The sequence below is a fragment of the Acinonyx jubatus genome, chromosome B1 (assembly GCF_027475565.1).
Source record: "Acinonyx jubatus isolate Ajub_Pintada_27869175 chromosome B1, VMU_Ajub_asm_v1.0, whole genome shotgun sequence".
NCBI lineage: Eukaryota > Metazoa > Chordata > Mammalia > Carnivora > Felidae > Acinonyx > Acinonyx jubatus.
Window position 1 is genome coordinate 147,096,819 of NC_069382.1, and position 23,439 is coordinate 147,120,257.

General features: G+C 35.8%; 2 protein-coding genes across 6 annotated transcripts in view; one reads left to right on the forward strand and one right to left on the reverse strand.

Annotated features, from left to right (window-relative positions):
• The window catches only part of UBA6 (ubiquitin like modifier activating enzyme 6), a 101,507-nt gene extending 81,455 nt beyond the window's left edge, over nucleotides 1–20,052 (forward strand). For all 3 annotated transcript variants that reach the window (XM_053217278.1, XM_053217279.1, XM_027057733.2), the window contains 4 exons: nucleotides 2,410–2,497; nucleotides 2,662–2,756; nucleotides 5,801–12,820; nucleotides 14,662–20,052. In XM_053217278.1, the coding sequence (XP_053073253.1) occupies nucleotides 2,410–2,497; nucleotides 2,662–2,756; nucleotides 5,801–5,936 (319 nt within the window). In that variant the 3' untranslated portion in view covers nucleotides 5,937–12,820; nucleotides 14,662–20,052. The remainder of the gene's footprint in view (nucleotides 1–2,409; nucleotides 2,498–2,661; nucleotides 2,757–5,800; nucleotides 12,821–14,661) is intronic.
• STAP1 (signal transducing adaptor family member 1) overlaps nucleotides 14,659–23,439 on the reverse strand; it is a 54,642-nt gene continuing 45,861 nt past the window's right edge. For 2 of the 3 annotated variants that reach the window (XM_015074506.3, XM_053217284.1), the window contains exon 11: nucleotides 20,083–22,923. In XM_015074506.3, coding sequence (XP_014929992.1) covers nucleotides 22,901–22,923 — 23 coding nt within the window. In that variant the 3' untranslated portion in view covers nucleotides 20,083–22,900. Of the gene's footprint in view, nucleotides 19,253–20,082; nucleotides 22,924–23,439 lie in introns of those variants that run through there. The other variant, XM_053217285.1, reaches the window with a different exon arrangement.

Here is a 23,439-nt window from a genome sequence, read left to right on the forward strand (position 1 = left end):
CCCTCTCTCTCTCTCCCCTCCCTCCCTCTCTCTCCCCCCTCCCTCTCTCTCCCCCCTCCCTCCTTCTTTCTCCTCTCCTTCCTCTCTCCCCCTCTCCCCCACCACTCATGCGCTCTCTCTAAAATAAAATAATAATAAATAAATAAACCACAACAAGTTTAGTCAACATCATCACCATATGTATTTAGCAAATTTGTTTTCCTTGTGATACAGTCTTTTAAGATCTACTTTTAGCAACTTTCAACTAGACAGTATAGTTAACTGTAAGCACCATGCTGTACATTACATACCTATGACTAACTCATCTTAAAGCTGGAAGCTTGTACCTTTGGACTCCCTTTGCCCATTTTGCTCATCCCCCACCTCCGGCGATTACCAGTCTGTTGTCTATCTATGAGCTCAGTTTGGGTTTTGTTTTGTTTTTCTTTTAAGGTTCCACATATAAGTAAGATCATACAGGTATTTGTCTTTCTCTGTCTGACTTATTCACTTAGCATAATGTCCTCGAGATCTATCCATGTTGTTGCAAATGACACAATTTTTTTTTTATGGCTGAATTCTGTTCCTGTATGTATGTCACATTTTCTTTATCCATTCACCCATTGATGGACTTAGGTTGTTTCTATATCTTAGCTGTTATGAATATTGTTTTAGTGAACATGGAGGTGCTGATAAGTTTTGGAGTTGTTTTCATTTTTTTTTTGTATAAAAACCCAGAAGTTTGAATTTCTGGATCATATGGTAGTTCTATTTTTAATATTTTGAGGAACTTTCATACTGTTCTCCAGAGTGGCTGTACAAGTTTGCATTCCCACCAACAGGGCACAAGGGTTTCTTTTTCTCCACATCCTGTCAACACTTGTTATTTCTTAACTCTTTGATACTAGCCTTCCTAGCAGGTGTGAAATAATACCTCATTATGGGTTTTTTTGATTTGCAGTTCCCTGATACTTAGTGGTGTTGAGCACCTTTTCGTGTACCTATTGGCCATCTGTATGTCTTTTTTGGGAAAGTGTCTATTCAGATCGTCTACCCATTTTTTTATCAGATAGTTTGGTTTTTTGCTATGGAGTTGTATGGTTCTTTACGTATTTTGGATATTCACCCCTTATCAGATACATCATTTGCAAATATTTGTTTCCATTCAGTAGATTGCCTTTTCATTTTGTTGATGGTTTTCTTTCCTGTGCAGAAGATTTTTAGTTTGATGTAGTCCCATTTCTCTGCTTTTGCTTTAGTAATAAAATCCAAAATACTATCACCAAGAGTGATGCAAGAAGCTAACTACTGTGTTTTTTTCGAGTTTTATGGTTGCAGGTCTTACATTCGGGTATTTAATCCATTTTGAGTTAATGGGGGTCAGACTTACAATCCTGAGATCAAGAGTCACATCTTTTACTACACTGAGTCAGCCAGTCATCCTTGAGTTAACTTTTGTGTGTTGTAAGATAGTGGTCCAATTTTATTCTTTTGCTTTATGCAAAGCATCTATGACTAAACTAGCCATAGAACTCTCACAACATTTAATCTACCACATTATTTAGCATTGTACTTTCTTATTGTTTCATCTATGTTTTCCTAATTCAGGTGAGTTAGAAGCCACTGTGGTGTCTGAATAATATGTCATGAGATTTAGTATCTAGTTCTAAAAACTATGTGACAGAGCAGAACAATTCCCCTGGACCTCCATTTTTCACTTTCAGATTAACAACAACCAAAAATTTGAAAACATCTATCTCGGCAAGAATGTGAAAGCCCTCTCCTCACATATTACCGATGAGAGTATAAAATAGTGTAATCCATAGTAAGGGAAATGTGCTATATGTCAAATTTACAGATACATTTGTACTCATCTCAAATAGTACATTTATAAGATATTTATTCTGGCCTTGTTTATCATAGCCAAAGATTGAAACAGTGATAGACTAGAACATCCACACAGGAAACCCATGCAGCCATTTAGAGAGAGAGAGAATGGTTTCACTAAGACACATAGATTCCTTATGAGACACTGGAAGGATCAACAAGGTACTGATAACAGTAGTTACCTTGAGGGTGCCTGGGTGACTCAGTTAAGCATCTGACTGTTGATTTCAGCTCAGGTCATGATCTGGCAACTCGTGAGTTCGAGCCCCTCATCAGGCTCTGCACTGACAGTGTGGAGCCTGCTTGGGATTCTCTCTTCCCCTGTCTCTGCCCTTCCTCTCCCCACCCCCTTAAAATAAATAAATCAACTTAAAAAAAAAAAGCGGTTACCTTGTGTGGTGTCTTGGGGTGATAAGTTGTATTTTTCTTTTTCCCCTATATCATTATGTAGCTAAATCACAAATAATGGACTTCTGGGTTTTTTTATTATTACTAAAGGGAAAAAAATTAAGATGTTTTGTTTTTAATATTTTTCTACAACAGAAATGGAATATCATTTACAATTTGGGACAGATGGACTGTACATGGAAAAGAAGACTTCACCCTCTTGGATTTCATAAATGCAGTCAAAGTGAGACACTTATTTACTTAGTTCATTAGTTGGAGGTTTTCACGAATAATATTTAGCAGAAGTTTGTTTGCTGTCCTTTTACTGACTGTAAAACATTGTCACCCAGCATTTTATATTTGGACATAGCTCTTATTGTTTCTCTTTTGGGTATTCTTCACATTTAGGAGAAGTACGGAATTGAACCAACGATGGTGGTGCAGGGAGTCAAAATGCTTTATGTCCCTGTAATGCCTGGTCATGCAAAAAGATTGAAGTTAACGTAAGTAATGACCGTTATACCAGAAGATTCACAACAATTAAAACATAAGGTGGATGCCCACTGGAAAATCAAATATAGAGATTATCAAAGTTGAGAAAAAAGTATGTGATTTACTCCTGTGTAATGGCTATAATAAAGATAGTAAATGTACCAAACTCAACAGGCTACCTCTCAAGAGAGATTCATAGGATTCACATATCCTTGTGAATTTTTTGTAGTTCAGATTCAGTTTATAAGTTAATAAGCTTAGAAACACGATTTGGTTAATACACCACATAAAAGTAGAAACACATAATGACCAGGCTTATGAGACTGAAGTATAAAACAAAAATGCCAAATTGTTACTTTCATTCACTCAACAGATTTTTTTGAAGAGTGCCTGCTATGTGCCAGGTATTTTGTGGGCAGTAGGGATACAGCAGTGAGCAAAGTGAAGTCCATGCCCTAATTGAGTTTGCATAACAAAGTATGCAAACCTTGATAAGTATATCAGATGGTGATAAGCACTGTGAAGAAAACAAAGTAGAATAAGGAGTGTTAAGTTGCTGTGGTATGTTGAGTAGTTCATGTATTCCCTCTGCTTGTCACATTCTCACCAGATACGGCGGCATTTGAGCAGAGACCTAAAGGAACAGAGGGAACAAAAAAGGCCAGTCTCAGCAATGGTCTGCAAGGCCCTGCTTCTCAATTACCACTCTAAGTTTTATTCCTACTTGTCTCACTTGCTCACAATATTCCAGTTGTGCTAGTTTCCAGCTATTTTTTTGAATAGTCCAGTCATGCTCCTGCATGGGACTTTTGCTCTAATTATTCCAAAGAGGCCTCCCTGAACCCTGTTTAAATATGTTTATGCTTCTCTGTCTCCTACCCACTAGAATGTAACCTTCACAGATGCAGGACTCTATAATTGATCTGGTCGTGGATGTATCTCAAGGACCTACAACAATGCCTGGCAGCAATAAATATTTGTCATTCATTTTGTAATATATTCAAATATCAAACAATTGTGTTGTACACCTGGAACTAATGCAATGTTATATGAATTATACCTTAATTAAAAATGTTTGGTTTTTTAATAAAAATTAGCATAAAAATATTTGTCATATGAATAAATGAATCTGCATGATAGGTGCTTTAACCTATATGCAGTTTTAATTATAATCACCAATTAATGAGATTAATCACTTTTTAGTTATTATAATCCAGGCTTAATGATCTGTACTTTAAGAAACAAAATCACTATTACATAGAGAAAGGTTATTTTGCCTTATATTATTTTGTCATTAGAATCCCTGAGTATCTCTTGGATATGTGAATAATAGAATTTACTGTGTGCTGCCTAGATGAGAGTAGAATGTGTGGAATTTAAAATTTGCTGCAAATAATTCACAATAAGTGCTTTATAGAGTTGGCCAGTATTCTCCATCTCCAGCATGATAAACTTTGTGAATGTTATTTTTCATTTTATTACAGTTTTCATTTAGCAGATAAGTACTAAGTACCTATCAAGTGGCTAGATAAGCTTAGCTTTGGAAAGATCTGGGTTCACATCCATCCCCAGCTACTTACTTGTTTTGTCACATTGAGGAGCTTACTGAACTTTTTTGAAACTTAGTTCTTGATCCATAAATGGAAATGATTGTGCCTGTAGCTATTAAACATTGAAATAATAGTACAGACTAGCAATGTAATAGCAACCAAGAACTATTCCATAAATGTTACTCCTGTTAATATTTTGTCATTATACCTCTATCAAGTAGCCTGTACCCTCAGGGAATTCCCATTCTACTGTGAGAAAATGACATGTTGGTCATTAAAATGTAATTGAATAATCAGTATAATAAAGATTTTTACAGAATACTGTAGGCACTACTTAAAACTTCACCTTAGGCTAGATTTCATTTGAACTACCTTTGAAAAAGGATATCAGGCAAAAGTGATAGCTTTTGTAAAAGCATGCAGCTAATAAAAAGTGTGCATGATCTATTTGGGAAATCAGTATTCTGGATTGACTCAAGGATGAGATGGTAAGAATGAGAAGGTATAAATGGGACAAAATACCTTTGTAAAATGGAAAGAACTATTATTGAGGATTAAATAGATTACATAGTTGAGAGTTTAGCGTGAGATAGATACATGGTATAAGTATATTATTAAGCAAGAGAGTAAAATCAAATTTACATTTTAAGAGGATTCTGGCAACAGCGGAGATTGGAGGTAGGAGACAGCTGGCTCGAAGCTAATCCAGTAATCTGAGGATATATAGATGATGATTTGATTTAAGACAGTATCAGTGACAATAGCAATAAAAAAGTTTTTTTAGTGAATGGGATATACATGGGATATAAGACAAAGGTAAAACTTAAGAATGTCTTTCACTGTGATTAGCTTGTATTTGAAGATTTAAATCTAGTTTGCTTTTTACTTTTCACTTAGAAATGCTTGAGAAGAATTTTTGATGCCTCCACACTTTATAAGGGAGTATGAGGATAATTCATTTTTCTTAATGTTTATTTATTTTTGAGAGAGGGAGAGAGGGAGACAGAGTGTGAGCAGGGGAGGGCTAGAAAGAGAGGGAGACACAGAATCTGAAGCAGGCTCCAGGCTCTGAGCTGTTAGCACAGAGCCCAATGCGGGGCTCAAACTTGGAAACAGTGAGATCATGACCTGAGCCGAAGTCGGATGCTTAACCGACTGAGCCACCCAGGCGCTGGAGGATAATTCATTTTTAAAAACATTGTTTACATTTTGGTTTTGTGTGTGGGGTTTTTTGTTTGTTTGTTTTGTCTTGTAACAAATGGTACCTATTCTTTATCAGTACTAGCAGTGTTCCAAATTGATTCACTGTTAGGTAGATGAATATCTTGAGTTTAGTGCTTTTAGTAAAGAAAAATTATAATATATGAAAGCAGATGAATTCTTAGATTTAAAAATAAATGTAAAGTCTAGACATAAGTCCAGATTCTCTGGGCAACATTAAACAGCAAATCACTCTTCATTTTATAGAATTTACTAAATCATTTGTCCTTGATTATTTTTCTTAGAATGCATAAACTTGTGAAACCTTCTACTGAAAAGAAATATGTAGATCTTACTGTGTCATTTGCTCCAGACACTGATGGAGATGAAGATTTGCCTGGACCTCCAGTGAGATACTACTTTAGTCATGACACTGATTAACAGAAGTTCTCTTAAATTTACTCCAGGACTACTTGATTTTGAAAAGATTGCACTTAATTCAGGAATGAAAATATTAACCCATAGTATTATGGATTTCTCTTTGATGAAGCCTTAATTTAAGGGAAACGTCGTAGAAAACTACAGTGAAGAATTGTAAAGCATTTTGGAATATAATATATACTTGTCTAGTGCTTCATATGTGGATATGATCACAAGCAATTTTGAACTGGACTGCTATTTTATAATGCTTACAAAAAATTAGTGTGTTAACCTCTGGATGAGAAGAAGAAAAAAATGTATGTATACATCACCAGAAGAGATAAAAGATCAAGAAATTGAAAGTAACAAATGCAAATATCCAAGAAGTTTAATCTTATTTTATGAGTTTCTTTTTGTGCACTATTTGAGGCCCAGTTTTTCCATACAAATAGTGTTTGGCACCCTGCACCTCTCATAATTAGGCTTTGAGTTTAACACCAGTGGGAAGAGGAGAGATGGTAACAGTGGATGAAGAGTAGACATTTTAAATTGTACAGGTACAGTTTACTGTCCTGAACCTCTGCTAATTTAACCAGAGTTTGTTAATATCACTGTCTCGCAAAAATCAGGATCTTTGTTGATAACATCAGTGTTGTAACCCATGAGCAGTAGGTCGGATGACAAATGTTAACTTGGATTAAATGTGAACAGATAAATGCAGCTAATCCTTTGATTCTTCAGTATGCCTTCTAATGTGGCTATTTTATTTATTTGGAACTCTAAACCTGACTGTCATAGTATAGAAGACTAAAAGGTCTTGTAAAGGGAGTATCCTTAGAAGTAGATGAAAACTAGAAATTAAAAAAAAATCATTACTAGTTGAGTCTTGATTTTTTTTTTCTTCCAACAACCTAATGGACAGAAAAAAATATTTTATTTTAAAAGGAAACATATTTTATTCTGCATTCCCAGAAAGGGTGTTGACAAAGATAAAAATTTATTTTTTTAGGTCTTTGTTGATAGAATCTTTCTGTTTTCTGATAGGAGATATTGCAGATAATCATTATAAATTCTTTCATTAATATGACATAAAATGTACTCTTGCTGTAAACTTGGTAAAAACAGCAAGTGTTTTTTTTTTTATTTCTAAAGCTATCATGCATTCTAAAGCAGTTGGCATTTTATAACCACAGGAAGTCATTTCCCTCTAGCTGCTTCTCTTCTGATCTCCTGTTCAGACCATTAATAAGTACTTTGATAAACTAAAGACTAGATTACATCAGTATTACTCCTCTTTGGTATCTTTTTATACTCTCTACTTAACTTTCCTTTTATTTCATTTATAAATAGTTGAAATTACTTTGTCAACCACCTGTATTGCTTTATTCTTTTGTAAAAGTATCATCCAGTTGGGAAAACATATTTGGGAGTGGAGGGTAAGTTTGTATGAATAAAAGTATATTCTGCATTGGAGGCAAGGATAAGTGGACAGGTTGAGTTTAAAGGAAATGGATACCTTTGAAATAAGTAATTTTTGTTCAAGTATAATGTTTAAAATTAATTTCTTAAAGTTGAATTCAGGAACATCAGAGCTCTATGGCTTGGAATTCTTGAGGCTAGCAATAATAAAAGGACTTTTCTGTAAGAAGCCTCTTCCCCACTTTCAATTTCCTTTGTATGATAAATATGCTTATATTTTATCTAAATCTCCACATCTCTTCAGAAGTAAATTTGGAACCATGCTATCAGCTTTTATTTATAGTAATTAGTGCTTTAATAGATACAAACAAAACCAACAGGATTAAGTTCATTTTATGATTAAACCTGAAATCATTTCATCATTTTTCCCCCTGTAGGTAATGGTTATTGCCATTAATTTCTGTTTAGTTCTAAGCGGGAAAGCCACGGTGAAGTTAATGACAGGGTTTTGGTGTTTTGTTTTTTGTTTTTCTATTATCTGTTTTATCTCTGTACCATGAGATCACTTTGGGTGATTAAAATACCAGGTGCAAAAATTATTTGATTTTGTATGATACCACTGAGTCATTTTTTACTTATTAAAAATAAATTAAGATATTTGACAGTATCTTTGTAAATCTTGTTCCATGGTTGACTCCAGAGATTCCAGTTTTGCTATTCGTTTTATGAGTGGTGTTACTTTGGTGTTTTCTAATTTTCAAGTTTTGCAATCATGGAGATAACAACAGTCACTGGGTATAGAGGAACATTACCTCAAAGTGCTTTTGGATTCTGGAAATTCTGTTAAAACAATTGGGGGAAAATAATAACCATGTAAAACCTAGAAGATCTGGTTAAATCTCACACTATTGGTTGCAGTTGTCTAAAGTATAGTCCTTTTTAAAATTTTTTTTTAATGTTTATTTTTTGAGAGAGAGAGAGAGAGAGCACAAACAGGGGAGGGTCAGAGAGAGTGGGAGACACAGAATCCAAAGCAGGCTCCAGGCTCTGAGCTGTCAGCACAGAGCCAGACATGGGGCTCGAACTCACAAACTGTGAGATCATGAAATGAGCTGCGGTCGGCTGCTCAACCGACTCACCCACCCAGGTGCCCCAAAGTATAATCCTTTTTAAAGTTCAAAACAGTTGTGGTACTCAGTAATTTCCTCTGAATGGTCCCAAAGCTAGAATTTGGAAATAGATGTATATCTTTGTTTTTATGTTTTAACTATTGTAACACTTTCCGGTGGTACCAGTGATGAGGCACAAAAAGGTCGGCAATGTTTAAACTCCACTGTTAAATAATAGTAAAAATGAAAACTAAATTTTTCTCTTGAGAACTTAAGGAAAAATGTCAAATAATTCCATGATGGAAGAAAAATTTAAATTACAAAAATTCATTGTGATTATAAATAGTCATTTTGTATACAGTCACTAGGTATGGATTTAACTATTTTAACAAATTCAAAACAAATCAGGAAGTTGAAATCTTAGAGATCAGAGTAAGTATTCAATAGGTAATTTTCAGTGTTCATTTTTCTCTTGGCATTTCTTAACTTTGTTTAAGTTGAGAAATACATATTCAAATATATGTACAAAAGAATATATAGAATGTAAGTACACAGTTTAAGGATTAATTTTAAAGTGAGTGCTTGAGGCACATGGGTGCCTCAGTCAGTTAAGCGGCTGACTTCAGCTCAAGTCATGATCTCATATTGGTGAGTTCAAGCCCTGCATCAAGCCCTGGGCCAACAGCAGAAAGCCTGCTTCAGATTGTCTCCCTCTCTCTCTGCCCCTCCCCACTCTCAAGCACACATGCACTCTCTCTCAAAAATAAACATTTAAAAAATAAAGTGAGTGCCTGTATAATCAGCTATCAATCATATTTGACAGCAGCCCAGAAATGTCCCTGATAGTCCCTTCTCAATCACAATCAGCTTCCCTACACATACCCTCCAGCAATTACCATTATCCTACCATTTGTGATAATTCTTTGTTTTTACTTATATTGTTAACCACCTATCATGCACTTAAACAAGATAGTTTATTTTTGATGGGTTTTGAGCTTTATATAAATGGAATCGCTTTTTTTTTTTTTTTTGTGGCTGCTGCTTTCATTCAACTTGGGAATCATCCATGTTGTAGCTTATGGCCACAGTTTGTTAATAATTAACATGGTTATGGAATTTACCTTTGCATTAATACCACGATTTATTATATTGACTGTGGACAGTTGGGATGTTTTTAATTTGGGGCAGTTATAGTTCTTCAATAAACATTATCATATGTATTTCCTAGTGCAACTAAGGTATATGATTGTTTGATCATAGGTGTTTACATCTTAAATTTTATTAGATAGTAACAGAGTTTTGCCTTAGCAGTAGAGATATCCTATATTTCCATTTTTGCTCAACACGTGTTAAACAGATTGCCAAACTGGTGAAATTTGCAGTTGTATGTCATTGAAGTTTTACTCTGCATTTCCCTAACAATTGAGCACCTTTTTCTAAGTTTGTTGGCTTTCTTTTTTGCAAAGTATCTTTTCAAGTATTTTGCCCATTTTTCTGTTGTGTTAGCAGTCTTTTTCCTCGTTGATTTGTAGAAGATCTTCATAAATCCTGTTTTTTGTTAGCTATTTCTTTCCAAATATTTTCCTTCTCTTTATGATGTTATCTACTAAAAAGAATTTCATAATGGTTGAGTACTAAGAAGAATCAGTGTTTTTGTTTTAAGGTTAGTGTATTTTGGGAGTTGCTTAAGACATTGTTCTCAATCCAAGGGCATGAAGGTACTCTATATACTTTCTTCTAAAGGCTTTAGCTTTGTCTTTCACGTTTTCAGCTTTCAATTCATGAAGAATTAATTTTGTGTAAGCTGTGAAGTGCCTCACCACCATTTACTAAAGTATGTTCTCTTTTGCAGTGCCACCAAAGTCATATATCCATTAATGTGTACATCTCTTAATTTTTTTGTTTCTTCTTTTCTCTCCCTGTGCTAGTATAGAGTCTTCACCACTATACCTGATACATAGTTTCTGATATTTATCAGAACAAGTTCTCCCTACTTATTGTTCTATAAGAGTGTCTTGGTTATTCTTAGCCCATTGTATTTTCAGTTCTCAAATTTCTAATTGCAAATATGCAAATCTGTCGCTCTTGCAGTTTCCTGTTGTCTTCTTGAAATTGTCAGTCTTTTATCTACCTGAACATGAATAGCCTTATTATTATTTTATGTTCTTGTTTAAATCCCAGTCTGAAACCCTCCTGTGGGTCTTTATTTTTCTTTTGCTTCAGCTAATCTTTATCTTATATCCTTGCGTGTGGGGGGTTATCTTTAATTGTATGCCAATATCATATTTGAAAAGTTGCTTGTAAAAATAACTTGATGTCCTGCATAGTATTTTCATCCTCCACAGAGTCACTTGGGCACTGGTATTTCAAGACTAATTTCACAGTCAAAATTTTATGACTTACCCGTGTGACTCCAAGCTGAGCTGTAGACTACTAGTCCTCTACTTCCTGTTTACCCTTACTCCTACAAACTTTCAGAGTTGAGTTGCAAAGTGTAGGTTAGGGTTACCAGGGCCTCCACCTCTTGGCTGGCGGTGGATTCTATCTTTCAATCCGTAGTCCCTTAACTCTCCTTACCTTTTCAGTGGACTCTTATCTGCAAAAGCCCCAAGGGCACAAGTGGTCCAAATGAATGGTTCACTTCTTTGAATTTCTATTTTCTTCCAGATTTTAGGCTGATCATTCACTAACATAGCTCTCCTATGCCATCCAACATTTTTTGAGTATACTTTGTACACCTTTTCTAAATATTCTCAAGTGAGAATGTTAATTCAAATTATCTAGCCCACTTTCTATCCTGTTGATTATGTGTGAAATACAATTTTTTGTATTGCTTCTGTATCTGGAAACTCAACTCTATTGGTTCTTGTAAATTATTTGCAAATTAATATGGATATTCTGTGTAATCTTCAAATAAGGACAGTGTTTAGTCTTTTCTAAGATCCAGATTTTGTTTTTGTTAATCCTATTGTACTTTTGCTTTCTATTCTATTATTATCTGCTCTTACTAATACTACTTTTTCCTGTTTTGTTTGCTATTTTTTATTTCTGACTTCTTGAGCTGGATGCTTACCTCCTTGATTTTCAACCTATCTTCCCACATATACATTAAAAAAATGTTTTTAAGTTTTATTTATTTTTGAGAGAGAGAGAGAGAGAGAGAGACAGAATATCCCAAGCAGGCTTCACGTTGTTAGCAGAGTCCAATGTGGGGCTCAAACCCATGATCGATGAGCTCATGACCTGAGCCAAAATCAAGAGTCAGATATTTAACCAACTGAGCCACCCAGGTACCCCTACATTTAAAAATTATAAGTATCTCTATATTACTATAATGTAATTATATGATATTCTGTATTACTGTTGTATCCATATTCCACCAAGTTTTGATATATAATATAGTTAATATTTAGTTAAAATATATTTTCATTACGAGTTCTTCAATCAGCTTTTTTACAAGAGTATTTCTTCATTTCTAAACATGGAGTTTGAATTTTGGGAGTTTTTTAACCCAATTTGATAATCTTTGTCTTTTAACTGAAACACTTAGGCGATGTACATTTAATGCTGATATATTTGTGTTTAGTTCTGACATGGGGTTGGATTTGGCTTGGTGTTTTTGGTTTTTTATTTGTGGTTTTTTTTTTGTCTAGCCAGTTCTATGATTATTTTTCTCTATTTTCTTGCCTTTTAAAATTTGTTTTATGTAGGTTTTGTTTTTGTTTTTTGTTTTTGTTTTTGTTTTTTGAGAGAGAGCAAGTGAGGGAGGGGCAGAGAGAGAGGGAGACAGAAGATTTGAAGTGAGGATCCAAAGCAAGGCTCATACTCCCAAACCATGAGATCATGACCTGAGCTGAAGTCAGACACCTAACCAACTGAGCCACCCAGGTGCCCCTTTATGTAGTTTTTTAATTCTATATGTGCCAATTACTAACATTATCTCTCAACCCTAGACACACTTTTGTATTCTGAAACTTCGCAAACTACATATCTCTTTTGCCATTTGGCTTCCTTTAGGTTCCACAAATAAGTGGCACTAGGAGAAGGATTGGAATGCTGGAGAAAGGGAGAAAAGACTTTTTACCCTTGCCATTTGCTTCCTGATGTTTCCGGCATCGCCTCAACAGTGGCTTGTCTTCTAGTAGTTGTGGTTGGTTTTTAGGCTCTAGCCTTTCTCTGGCGCTTTGCATGGTATCTCTTCTAAAGGCTTCAGGTGCTAATAATCTCACCCTTTCCTTTTAGTAGTTGTATCCCTTGTTGGTATTTTCAATTCTCCCAAACCCTACTTAACTAGTTCCTTATGTTAAATCCTTTTTTAAATATATATAATACAGGTTCTCTTTTCCTAAACTATACATACTTTTTTTTTCTTTTCTAGTTTAGTTACTTTTGTCTTTTGATGATTACCCTGTATCACAATATGTACATTCAGATTAAGCCAGACTAAACTTAATCATTATCTTTTGCTGATTATAGTTTCCAAAAATGGCCCCAGCAATATTCCCAATCTCATATGCTCTTCAACCTCCCCAAACCCCATTAAGAGACCATCTATTTTCACTCTTTTTGAATCTGAACAGGAATTTATCTAATATAACATTAACTTGTATAACAAAATGCATCATATGTAACTGTAACTTTGGAGCTGAGGTCATAAAAGGCTATATGGTTTCTACTTGGCCCTCTCTCTCTCTTACTAGCTCTCTCCCTCTTGAAAAGTTTACCCTTGGATTCCAGACATCATGTTCATGAGGAAGCCTAAACTAGTCCACATGGAGAAACTGAGGTCACCAACCTACAGCCAGCATCAAGTGTCCGACATGAGTAAGCAAGTTCAGGTGATTCCAAGCAAGCCCCAAACTTAATGGAGCAGAGACAAGCCATCCCTGTTGTATCCTGTCTAATTCCTGACCCACAGAATCCATGAACATGGATGGTTTATGAAAGTAAGTTTTAGGATTAAAGTTTAGTTTTTATGTTCTAATAACTAAACAACTCTAATTTCCAATTTGCCTACTATGATCATGTGTGTTATGTGCTTTAATTCTCTTGTCATGTACTTAAATGTCCTTTAATTCTGCAAGACTTTATTGTTTAGGTAGTCAGTATTGTAGTTACCCGTACACATATATCACCTTCTTGGCTCTATTCTTTTTTGCCTTACCATCTGGAATAAATTTCTTTCCACCTGACATGTTTTAGAATTTAATTTTGTGATCCCCCCCCACCACCGGTGGCTTACTTGCTTATGGTTTCTGTGTCTGAAAATACCTTTATTTTGCCCTCATTCTGCAAAGATACTTTTGCTAAATATAAAGTTCTGATTTGGCCTTTATTATCTTTCATTGGAGATATTTTTCCACTCTCTTCAAACTTCCCCTGTTGCTTTTGAGTCAGCCATCAAGCTAAATATTGAGAGCGTTAAAAGAAATCTCTTGATCTGTTTTCGTTTTATGAAGTTTAATTATTATGTGTCTGGATATGAATTTTTTATTAATCTTGTTTGAGATTTATTCAGCTCTTTAAATCTAGATCTGGGTCTTTTGTTAGTTCTAAGGAAGTCTCAATACTACTTCACATACTGCCTCTTGTGCCATTCTCTTTTCTTCAGTGGCGATTGTCATCAAACACAGCAGACTTCCTGTGCCTTCTCTGTTTAAAACCTGTCTTCTGTGTTTTCCAGTTGTTTTTGTCTTGCCATGCATTATTCTGTATCATTTCTTCTGACCCATATTCTAGTTTACTTCTCTTCATCTGTTTTGTATGTTATGGCCGTCCATTTTGCTTTTAATTGTGTTTGTATTTTCCAGTCCCAGAAGTTCTGTTCAGTCCTGGAAGCTCTGTTCAGTTCTTTGTTTGTTTGTTTGTTTTGTTTTTTACTGTTAGATTACCTTCTATAGTTTTATTGTCCCCTACAGATATTTTGTAATGTCTATTATTACCCTTATAAGGGCCATTGTATGGTCTTTGCCAGCTTCAATTTCTGCAGTTTTTGTGGTTTTTATTTTTGTTGTTTCTCCCAGCTGATTTTGTCGGCTGTCTTATGTTAGACTCTCCACCCTTAACATTTTGAGATGGCTGCAAATTGGAGCTCTTTAGTCTCCTATTTCTAATTTTTTTTTTTTTGTAATGTTTATTTTTGAGAGAGAGCATGTGCAGGGGAGGGGCAGAGAGAGAGAAAGAGGATCCGAAGCAGGCTCTGCACTGATAGCAGAGAGCCCAATGTGGGGCTCAAACTGGGGCTCTAACTCATGAACCACGAGATTATGACCTGAGCTGAAGTTGGATTCTTAACTGACTGAGCCACCCAGGCACCCCATTCTCTTACTTCTTATCAATATTTGGACTAACTCAATTGTAAGGCCTTTAAGAATAAGAATCAGATTTGATGGTTCTTTTGTTATCTTTGCAAGAGTTAACACATTTGATATCACAATAGATTTTAAAGAAGTAGTTTGCAGACTTGATTGTATAAAGCAGACTTTATTGTGGTGTGTGATTAAAAGGCAGATTTCTGGGCCAACAACTTCTAGAAATTAACTCTGTAAGGTTAAGGAGGCTTAGGATTCTGCCTATTTTCAGGAATCCTATATAATTGGTTTGCTAGGGTTCTGTAACAAATACCACAGACTAAGTGGCTTTAACAACAGAAATTTATTTTCTCACACTTCTGGAGGCTTAGACTGATCAGGGTGTCAACAGAGTTGCTTTTTTCTGAGGCTTCATTGGCTTGTAGATGGTCATCTTCTCCTTGCATCTCACATTGTCTTCCTAATAAGTTTTCTCACATAAGCTTATTTTTCAAGGGAAAAAAATAATTAAAAAATATTCCTGAGATTTTGATTCAGTAGATTAGTATGGGGCTGAAGAGTTAGTATTTTTAAGGAATTCGGATTATAATCAGTCTCCTACTGTGTCATACTTGTGAAATGGGTGATTACATAGCCTTTTACCATCTTTGTAGATTAATATTTTTACAGAAGGAAGTGTGGGTTGATTTTAAGCTAGCAAAAAAGACAACATAGGGGGAAAACATGAAAATTGATAAATTTTATTTATTTCCAGTAAGAGAAAATAGAATGGAGTTTTTCCATTAAGAAAGAACTTCTAGTATGTTTCATGTCTCTGGTTTCTAACTAGATACTCAGAATGTATTTGATAAGTTGATCAAATCAGATCTCAACCAAACCTAGTGAGGCTTTTTTGGAATTGGCTAGAATTTAGGAGAACTAGAAAATCTGCTATGGAAAATCGTGTAGAGGAAAATGTACCTAATTGAAGCCTAGGAAAATAAAAATTTCCTTGAGAAAGAACCATATGTTTCCAACTTATATCATTGCATGGACTGTGTATATCTATGAGTTATTCTCACAGCCATATTGTATGGTTTCCCAGTAAATTGGTTTCATTCAGGTAAGATCATGAAATTGTATTCAGATAATGAATTCTGGTATTCAGGTAAGTGACTTGGTAATCAAGATCAGGAAAATAGAAGTAATTTTCTTTACAAGCAAGATCTTCCTTTTAAAAATAATAAGTTATCAAGATACATAAAGGTGCTTTTCCTATTTTATTTCATGCAATATGTAGATTTTTCTCCTACCTTTTTCTTCTCCCTTCTTTGATGGGTTCTCAGCCTAGAAATTGTGGGCGGAAACGCTTTATTAAGTAAAGAACCAGTATCAAGAAACAGAGCAGTTCTTTATTTTCAGTGTGAATTGATTTTCCTTTTTGTACTTGGAACGTTGGTGGTGTGTTTAATAAATGTTAATTAAATAATGAGTATTCATATGCTTTTCAGATTTTTATTTTATTCTTGTGACTTGGTTCTTAATAAATTTTTATCTAGGGAGCATAGTTTTCCTTCCTGGCTAGCTTAATATCAGTTATGTACCCTACCATATTTTAAAGTGACTTTTAGTTTAAACTGCTGATTTCTGAGATTGGAAAAAATAAATTAAGGAGATATCTTTGATCATCCTGGTTTTATCATTGTTCTTTCCTTTTGGTGTCAAAGAAAAAGTTGAATGTTGACATGGATTAACATCAGGATCAAAGAAAATCTCATTTTCTTTTTGATAGTATGTTTTTGGAAACACCTTAATTTTCTCCAAGTCTCCAGATTTTAACCCTTAGGTGCTCTACAACTGCCATTTCCCAACTTGAGGCAAGTTAAAGCTCACAGCCCCAGCATCCCCACTGTGCCTCAAGCAACTATGAGCCTAAACTCCTAAAACAATTGTAGGGTTCCCCACAGTTTCCTTAAAGCTTACACACTATTTGTCAAGGTGGGTTTTGGTCTTTTTGTAGGTTTTTTTTTTTTTTTTAAGTCCTTTTTCCACTTTCATTTACTCTTCCAGTTTACTCTTTCATCATCTTTCTGCTTTTGAAAGAAAATACATTACAGAAGATAGTCTAATTATTTGAAGTCTCTCTTCATGTGACCATCTAATTCGATATGTTCATATGTCGCTCCCTAACTCTTCTAACAAGGCAATCTGAAATCCAGGGATGTTGACTAATTTGTTCTGATCGCAAAGCAAACTGAATCAGTTCAGTCACCGGAGCAATAGTAATCTGGTTGTCTGTTTCTAAAAGCATTGACATTTTATGTGGACAGACCATTTTTGGTTATTTCTTTCCATTCTTTATTTTTTTCTCTTCTGACCCTGCTCTGAGGATGGCTCAGCACTGTAGCAATGGATGGCAGCATAAGCACCTAACACCCCCAGAGAAAGCTCATTCTGGTTAAGGAACCTAGGAAAAGTGGACTTTGTGGCCTAAAGAATGGGTGGACAGGATGGGCAAGGACTGCCAGGGTCAAGGGTTGGATTTAGGTTGGAATATTTTTTTCTTTCTCTTCTTTTAATGTCTTTTCCCAAGGGCAGCCCCAGTTTCACAGAACTACATGGCAGCACAGGTGGCTCCAACTGTTAAGAAGCCCTATCTTTACCTAGAAGACCAGGAAAAAGGACCATTGGTAGTTGGAGAGTGAGGGAAATTCTAGAGAGGTGAGAGAGCTGAAAACGCACCCACTAGTTCTGTGTATGAAGTGACATAAATTCCAGGCTCACCCCTAATCTGTGCATGCACAGAACAGGCAAAACAGCAAAGGCTTTGAGAAGTAAAATAAAAACCACCAAACCATATAAGATAAACAGTTTATTTGTCTATACATGTAGTTTATTATGTATGTGTATAGTCTATAACTAAACTATAAACCACTGTCTAAGTCCCAGACCAATCCCTGATATACACATGCATGAGACAGACCCAAACCAATATAACAATGGTTTTGCAAACAACGATACTGGAACCCCTTCCCACAAATGGTAAGGCAGAATAGGTTCAATCTAATTAGAATGATTGTCTGCTTTTAAAAATAAAAACCCTCCAGAGGCTTGTGACTTAGTATACCAAAAATGTCTAAGATACAAACCAAAATTACATGGTAGACAAAGAACCAGAAAAAATGTGACCAACTGTCAAAAAGACAACAGACGCCAAAATGAAGATAACCAAGATGTTGAAATTATCAGACAAAGGCTTTAATGAGCTGTGCTCCATGAGATGGTGATAAACACTCTTGAAACAAATCAAGGATAGATGTTCTCAACAAAGAAATAAAAACCAAGCAGAATTTTTTTAATGAAAAAAATATCTAAAATAAAAGATTCACTTGATGGGCTCAGTAGTTCTTCAAGTTGAAGGAAAATGATACCACAGGAAAACAAGCAACAAGAATGGGAAATACCTAGGAAATTCTCTTTTCTCAAATTCTTGAATGTAACTATTGAGAACAAAAATTATAATTTGTTGGGATTCTCATTGTTATGTAGATATAATGTACAAGGCAACTTAGAGGAAAGAGTAAAGGGACCTTTGTGGTTACAAGTCTTCTACATTTTCCTTGAAGTAGCAAAATTATTAACCTTAAATGGATTGAGAAAAGTTACATATGTATGTTGTGATTTCTAGAACAACCATTATGATAATACAAGATAGCTAAAAAGTCAATAAATAAATAAAAATGGAATACTAAGAAGCATTCATATCAAAAAGAGGTCAGGATGATGTTGGGGGAACAGGAAGACCGGTGAAAAAATGTTAGACATAAATCCAACCATATCAAAAACCATACTAAATGTAAATAGACATTTCAAAGTCAGAAATTTTCAGACTGGATTTTGAAATATTTTTTTTAATGTTTATTTTTCAGAGAGAGAGACAGAGCATGAGCAAGGGAGGGGCAGACAAAGAGGGAGACACAGAATCCAAAGTAGGCTCCAGGCTCTGCTGTCAGCACAGAGCCCAATGCGGGCCTTGAACTTAAGAGCCGCGAGATCATGACCTGAGCCAAAGTCGGATGCTTAACCAACTGAGCCACCCAGGCGCCCCCAGAATGGATTTTTTAAAAAGCAAAAACTTAAATATATGTTGCCTACAAGAAACCTAGCTTAGATAGAATGACACAGATGAGTAAAAGGACTGAAAAACTATGCAAACGCTTTTTTTAGTTGGAGTGGTTTTATTAATATCAAAGTGCATTCCAGGACAAGGAAAATTCCATAATGATAAAGGGATTAATCCCCAAAAAGACAACAATCCTAAAAGCATATGTCGGGGCGCCTGGGTGGCCCAGTCGGTTAAGTGTCCGACTTCGGCTCAGGTCATGATCTCGCGGTTTGTGAGTTCGAGCCCCGCGTCAGGCTCTGTGCTGATGCCTCAGAGCCTGGAGCCTGCTTCGGATTCTGTGTCTCCCTCTCTCTCTCTGCCCCTCCCCTGCTCATGCTCTGTCTCTCTCTGTCTCTAAAAAATAAATGTTAAAAAAAATAAAAAAAAAGCATATGTACCTTGTAGTGAATTGACCTACAAGATTCCCATTTACTGGTATTCATGTATTGTGTAAACCCCATATCTTAAGGTAGTTTGGACACCTGTAACTTGATTTGTAACCAATAGAATATGGCAAAAGTGGGGGATTCAATACCATGGTTATGTTACATTGTCTAATAGATGTCATTCCCATAATTTTATTACATTATATAAGACTCCATCTTCCTAGAAGATTTGCTCTCTATCCCCATCCCCCACCTTCCTGCTCATGACTATCTTTGAAGAATCCAGCTGACATGAATCCCAGAGCTGCAAGGAAATGAATTCTCCAAACAACCTGACTGACTTTGGAAGTGGATCCTTATTCAGTCAAGTCTCAGATGACAATCCAGCTCTGGCCAACACCTTTATTAAAAATGCAGAAGACCCAGCTAAGACAGGCCCAGCCCAGACTCCCAACACACATAAAGGAAAAGATGGAGTGAGGAGAGAGAGAAAGAGAGAGCATATCAGTATCTATATATAAATATCTATCACTGAAGATGCAGAATTACTGACGTTTTTAAAAAAGGCTTCAGAGGGGCGCCTGGGTGGCGCAGTCGGTTAAGCCTCCGACTTCAGCCAGGTCACGGTCTCGCGGTCCGTGAGTTCGAGCCCCGCGTCGGGCTCTGGGCTGATGGCTCAGAGCCTGGAGCCTGTTTCCGATTCTGTGTCTCCCTCTCTCTCTGCCCCTCCCCCGTTCATGCTCTGTCTCTCTCTGTCCCAAAAATAAATAAACGTTGGAAAAAAAAAAAAATTAAAAAAAAAAAGGCTTCAGAAATAAACAGGTTTGGATTCCAACTTCATTTACTCGTGTTTTTGACTTTAACTAGCCTTGTGTGAAAACTGCTTAAGTGATGATCTTCATAAACAAGGATAATAATCATTCCTCATAAGATTGCTGGGAGAAATAAAATGAGACAATTTGGGGCACCTGGGTGGCTCAGTTTGTTAAGCATCTGACTCTTGATTTCAACTCAGGTCATGATCTCAGTCATAGGATTGAGCCCTGCATCAGGCTGGGCTATGGAACCTATGCTGGGCATGGAACCTGCTTAAGATTCTCTCTCCCTTTCCCTCTACCACCTCATTCCCCTGCTCATGCTCTCTCTCACTCTCTAAAAACAAAACAAAACAAAACAAAACAGGAAACCTACAGCCAATATTGTACTTATTAGTGAAAGATGAAATGTTTTTTCTTTTAAAACAGGAAGCAAGGTAAGGATGTCCACTCTCACCATTTCTATCTGCCATTGTTCTGGACCTCCCAGCCAGTGCAATAATACAAGGAAAATAAATAAAACATATCCAAATCAGAAAGTGTGAACTAAAACTATCTGTATCCACAGATAGAATGATTTCTACATAGAAAGTCACAAGAAATCTTTAAAAAAAAAAAAACCTCTCTTAGAAATATATACATGAGGGGCGCCTGGTGGCTCAGTCGGTTAAGCAGCCGACTTCAGCTCAGGTCATGATCTCGCGGTCTGTGAGTTCGGGCCCCGCATCGGGCTCTGTGCTGACAGCTCAGAGCCTGGAGCCTGTTTCAGATTCTGTGTCTCCCTCTCTCTGACCCTCCCCCGTTCATGCTCTATCTCTCTCTGTCTCAAAAATAAATAAACGTTAAAAAAAAAAAAAGAAATATATACATGAGTTTAGCAAATAGAATCTTGGAATTACAAGATCAATATACAAAAATCGTATTTCTGTCTACTACTAATGAATAATTGGAATCCAAAATGTTAAAAATAGCATCATTCACCATAGCACCAAAAGTTAAATAGGTATTAATCTAACAAAATATGTGCAGCATCTGTGTGCTGAAAACTACAAAGAACAGTAAAAGAAATCAAAGATAACCTAAGTAACTGGAGGGATATATTTATTCCTCAATTGAAAGATAATATTGTCAAGATGTCAGTTCTCTCAGAACTCATCTAAAGCTTCAACAAAATCCACATCAGAACTCTAGAGGATTTTTCTGTAAATAATGTGCTGATTCTAAAACTTATACTGAAAGGCAGTGAAACTAGATTGGTCCAAACGATTTTGAAAAAGCAGAATTGGATTCATACCTTCTGATTTCAAGAATTACGGTAAGTCTACAGTAATCAAGATAGCATGGTATTGGCAAAAGGGTAGGAATATACCTCAGTGGAAATTGGCCCACAAAAATATGGTCAATTGATTTTTTTTCTTTTTACAAAGGTGCAAAGGCTATTTGATTAAGAAAAGATTATCTTTTTTTAACTAGTGATGCTAGAACAATTACATACATAAATGCAAATAAAATTAATTTCGCCCTTAAAAATGAATTTCAAATGAGTCATAGATATAATGTAAAACATAAAACCTAGGACACTTCTTGAAGAAAATATAGGAAGAAAAATCTTTGTGCAGGCAAAGAGGCTAGGCAAAATGAATATTTATAGTTTAATAAGTAATTGCCAAAAAGTGGAAACAATCCTAATACATTTTATTTTTTCTAAGTTTGTTTGTTTGTTTGTTTATTTGTTTTGAGCAGGGGGAGGGGCAGAAAGAGAGGGAGAGACAGAGAATTCCAAGCAGGCCCTGCCATGTCAGCACAGAGTCCTATGTGCAGCTCAAACTCATGAACCATGAGATCATGACCTGAGCTGAAGTCAGACATTTAACCAACCCTGGGGATGGGGGTTAGGCACCTCAACCCTAATATATTTAAATTGTTGGGTGGATAAACAGACTAGTTCTTCCATACAGTGAAATACTACTCAGCAATAAAAGAATAAGCTAGTAATACACACACTTGTGCGAATCTAGACATTATGATGAGTGAGAGTAATGAGCCTCAAAAGTTTCCATTTTGTGATTCCATTTACATGACCTTTTGGAGAATGGAAAACAGATCAGTAGTTGCCAGGGATTGTGGGTGAAAAGAAGGAAGGGATGACAAAGAAAATTAGGGCATTTCTTTGAGGTGACAGAACTTTCTGTATTTTTATTCTAGTGGTGGTTGTCAAAACTCATAGGACCATACACCAAAAAGTGAATTTTATTGCATGTAAATTAAATTTTTTAAAAAGAAAGATGTACAGCCCCTGTACATAAGACACTTCACTCTCGAATTTATTTACTTAATTCACAGTTTCTGCCATACTAAAACCTCCAACAGAGCCATACTTGATTCTTAACACTAAGAATTTCTAGCCCAAGGATTTGAGCTATCCTTTTCTTAACAGCTCCGAGATCTGTGTGGGAGAGCTTGAGCTAACTTAGTTATTAGAGAATAATGTGAAAAGAGTGGTTCAGCCAGATCCAGCTGACCACCAGCATCAGATGTGTGAATGATGCCAACTTGAAACATACAGCCCCAGGCAGGCCACCAGCTAATTACCATTGTGTAAGTGACAGCAAGTGAGACTAGCGAAGAACTGCCCAGCTGAATCCAATCCAAATTGCCAAAGCACAGAATTGTGAATAAAATGGTTACTGACTTAACTACCATATTTTAGGGTAGTTTGTTACACAGTATTAGATAACTGACATGAAGCAATTATATCACAATCCCCGCCACCCCTAAACATTTTTTTTCAGTTTTAGAGATCATACAGGAAATCCTTTGGTCTCTGGAAAAAAAAAAATCATATTAGTAGTTAATTGTTAAAATCTCTACAAATAGTGTTTTCCTGCATTAAGGGTAATAAATTATTCTAGCCATATCTATAGTAATATGTTCTTCCTTTGTAGTTCTATTTTAAGACAGATGTTCAGAAATTAGTATACAGAGGAGGTCAAAGATGAGAGTAAGAGAGCTGAAGGAACCAATAACCTATAGAGGACAGAGAGAGACTAAGGCGGGGCAGGGGGATGGGGGGGGGGGGCATGGTGGCTGCTTTTAAATATTTGATGGACTTTTTAAAACCCTGAGTTGTTTCAAAGCCAGAAATTGGATTAATATGTAGAAGTTAAAGGAAGAAATGTTTCTGATTCGATATCAAGGAAGTATTCTCTAACATGAGAGTTGATCAAAAGTGAAGTGTACTGCCTCAAAAATCAGTGAGATGACCATCATGAGGAATTTTCAAACAAGCTGAATGGTCGCATCTTAGAAATATTTTCTGTACTGGGTATGCAGGTTATTT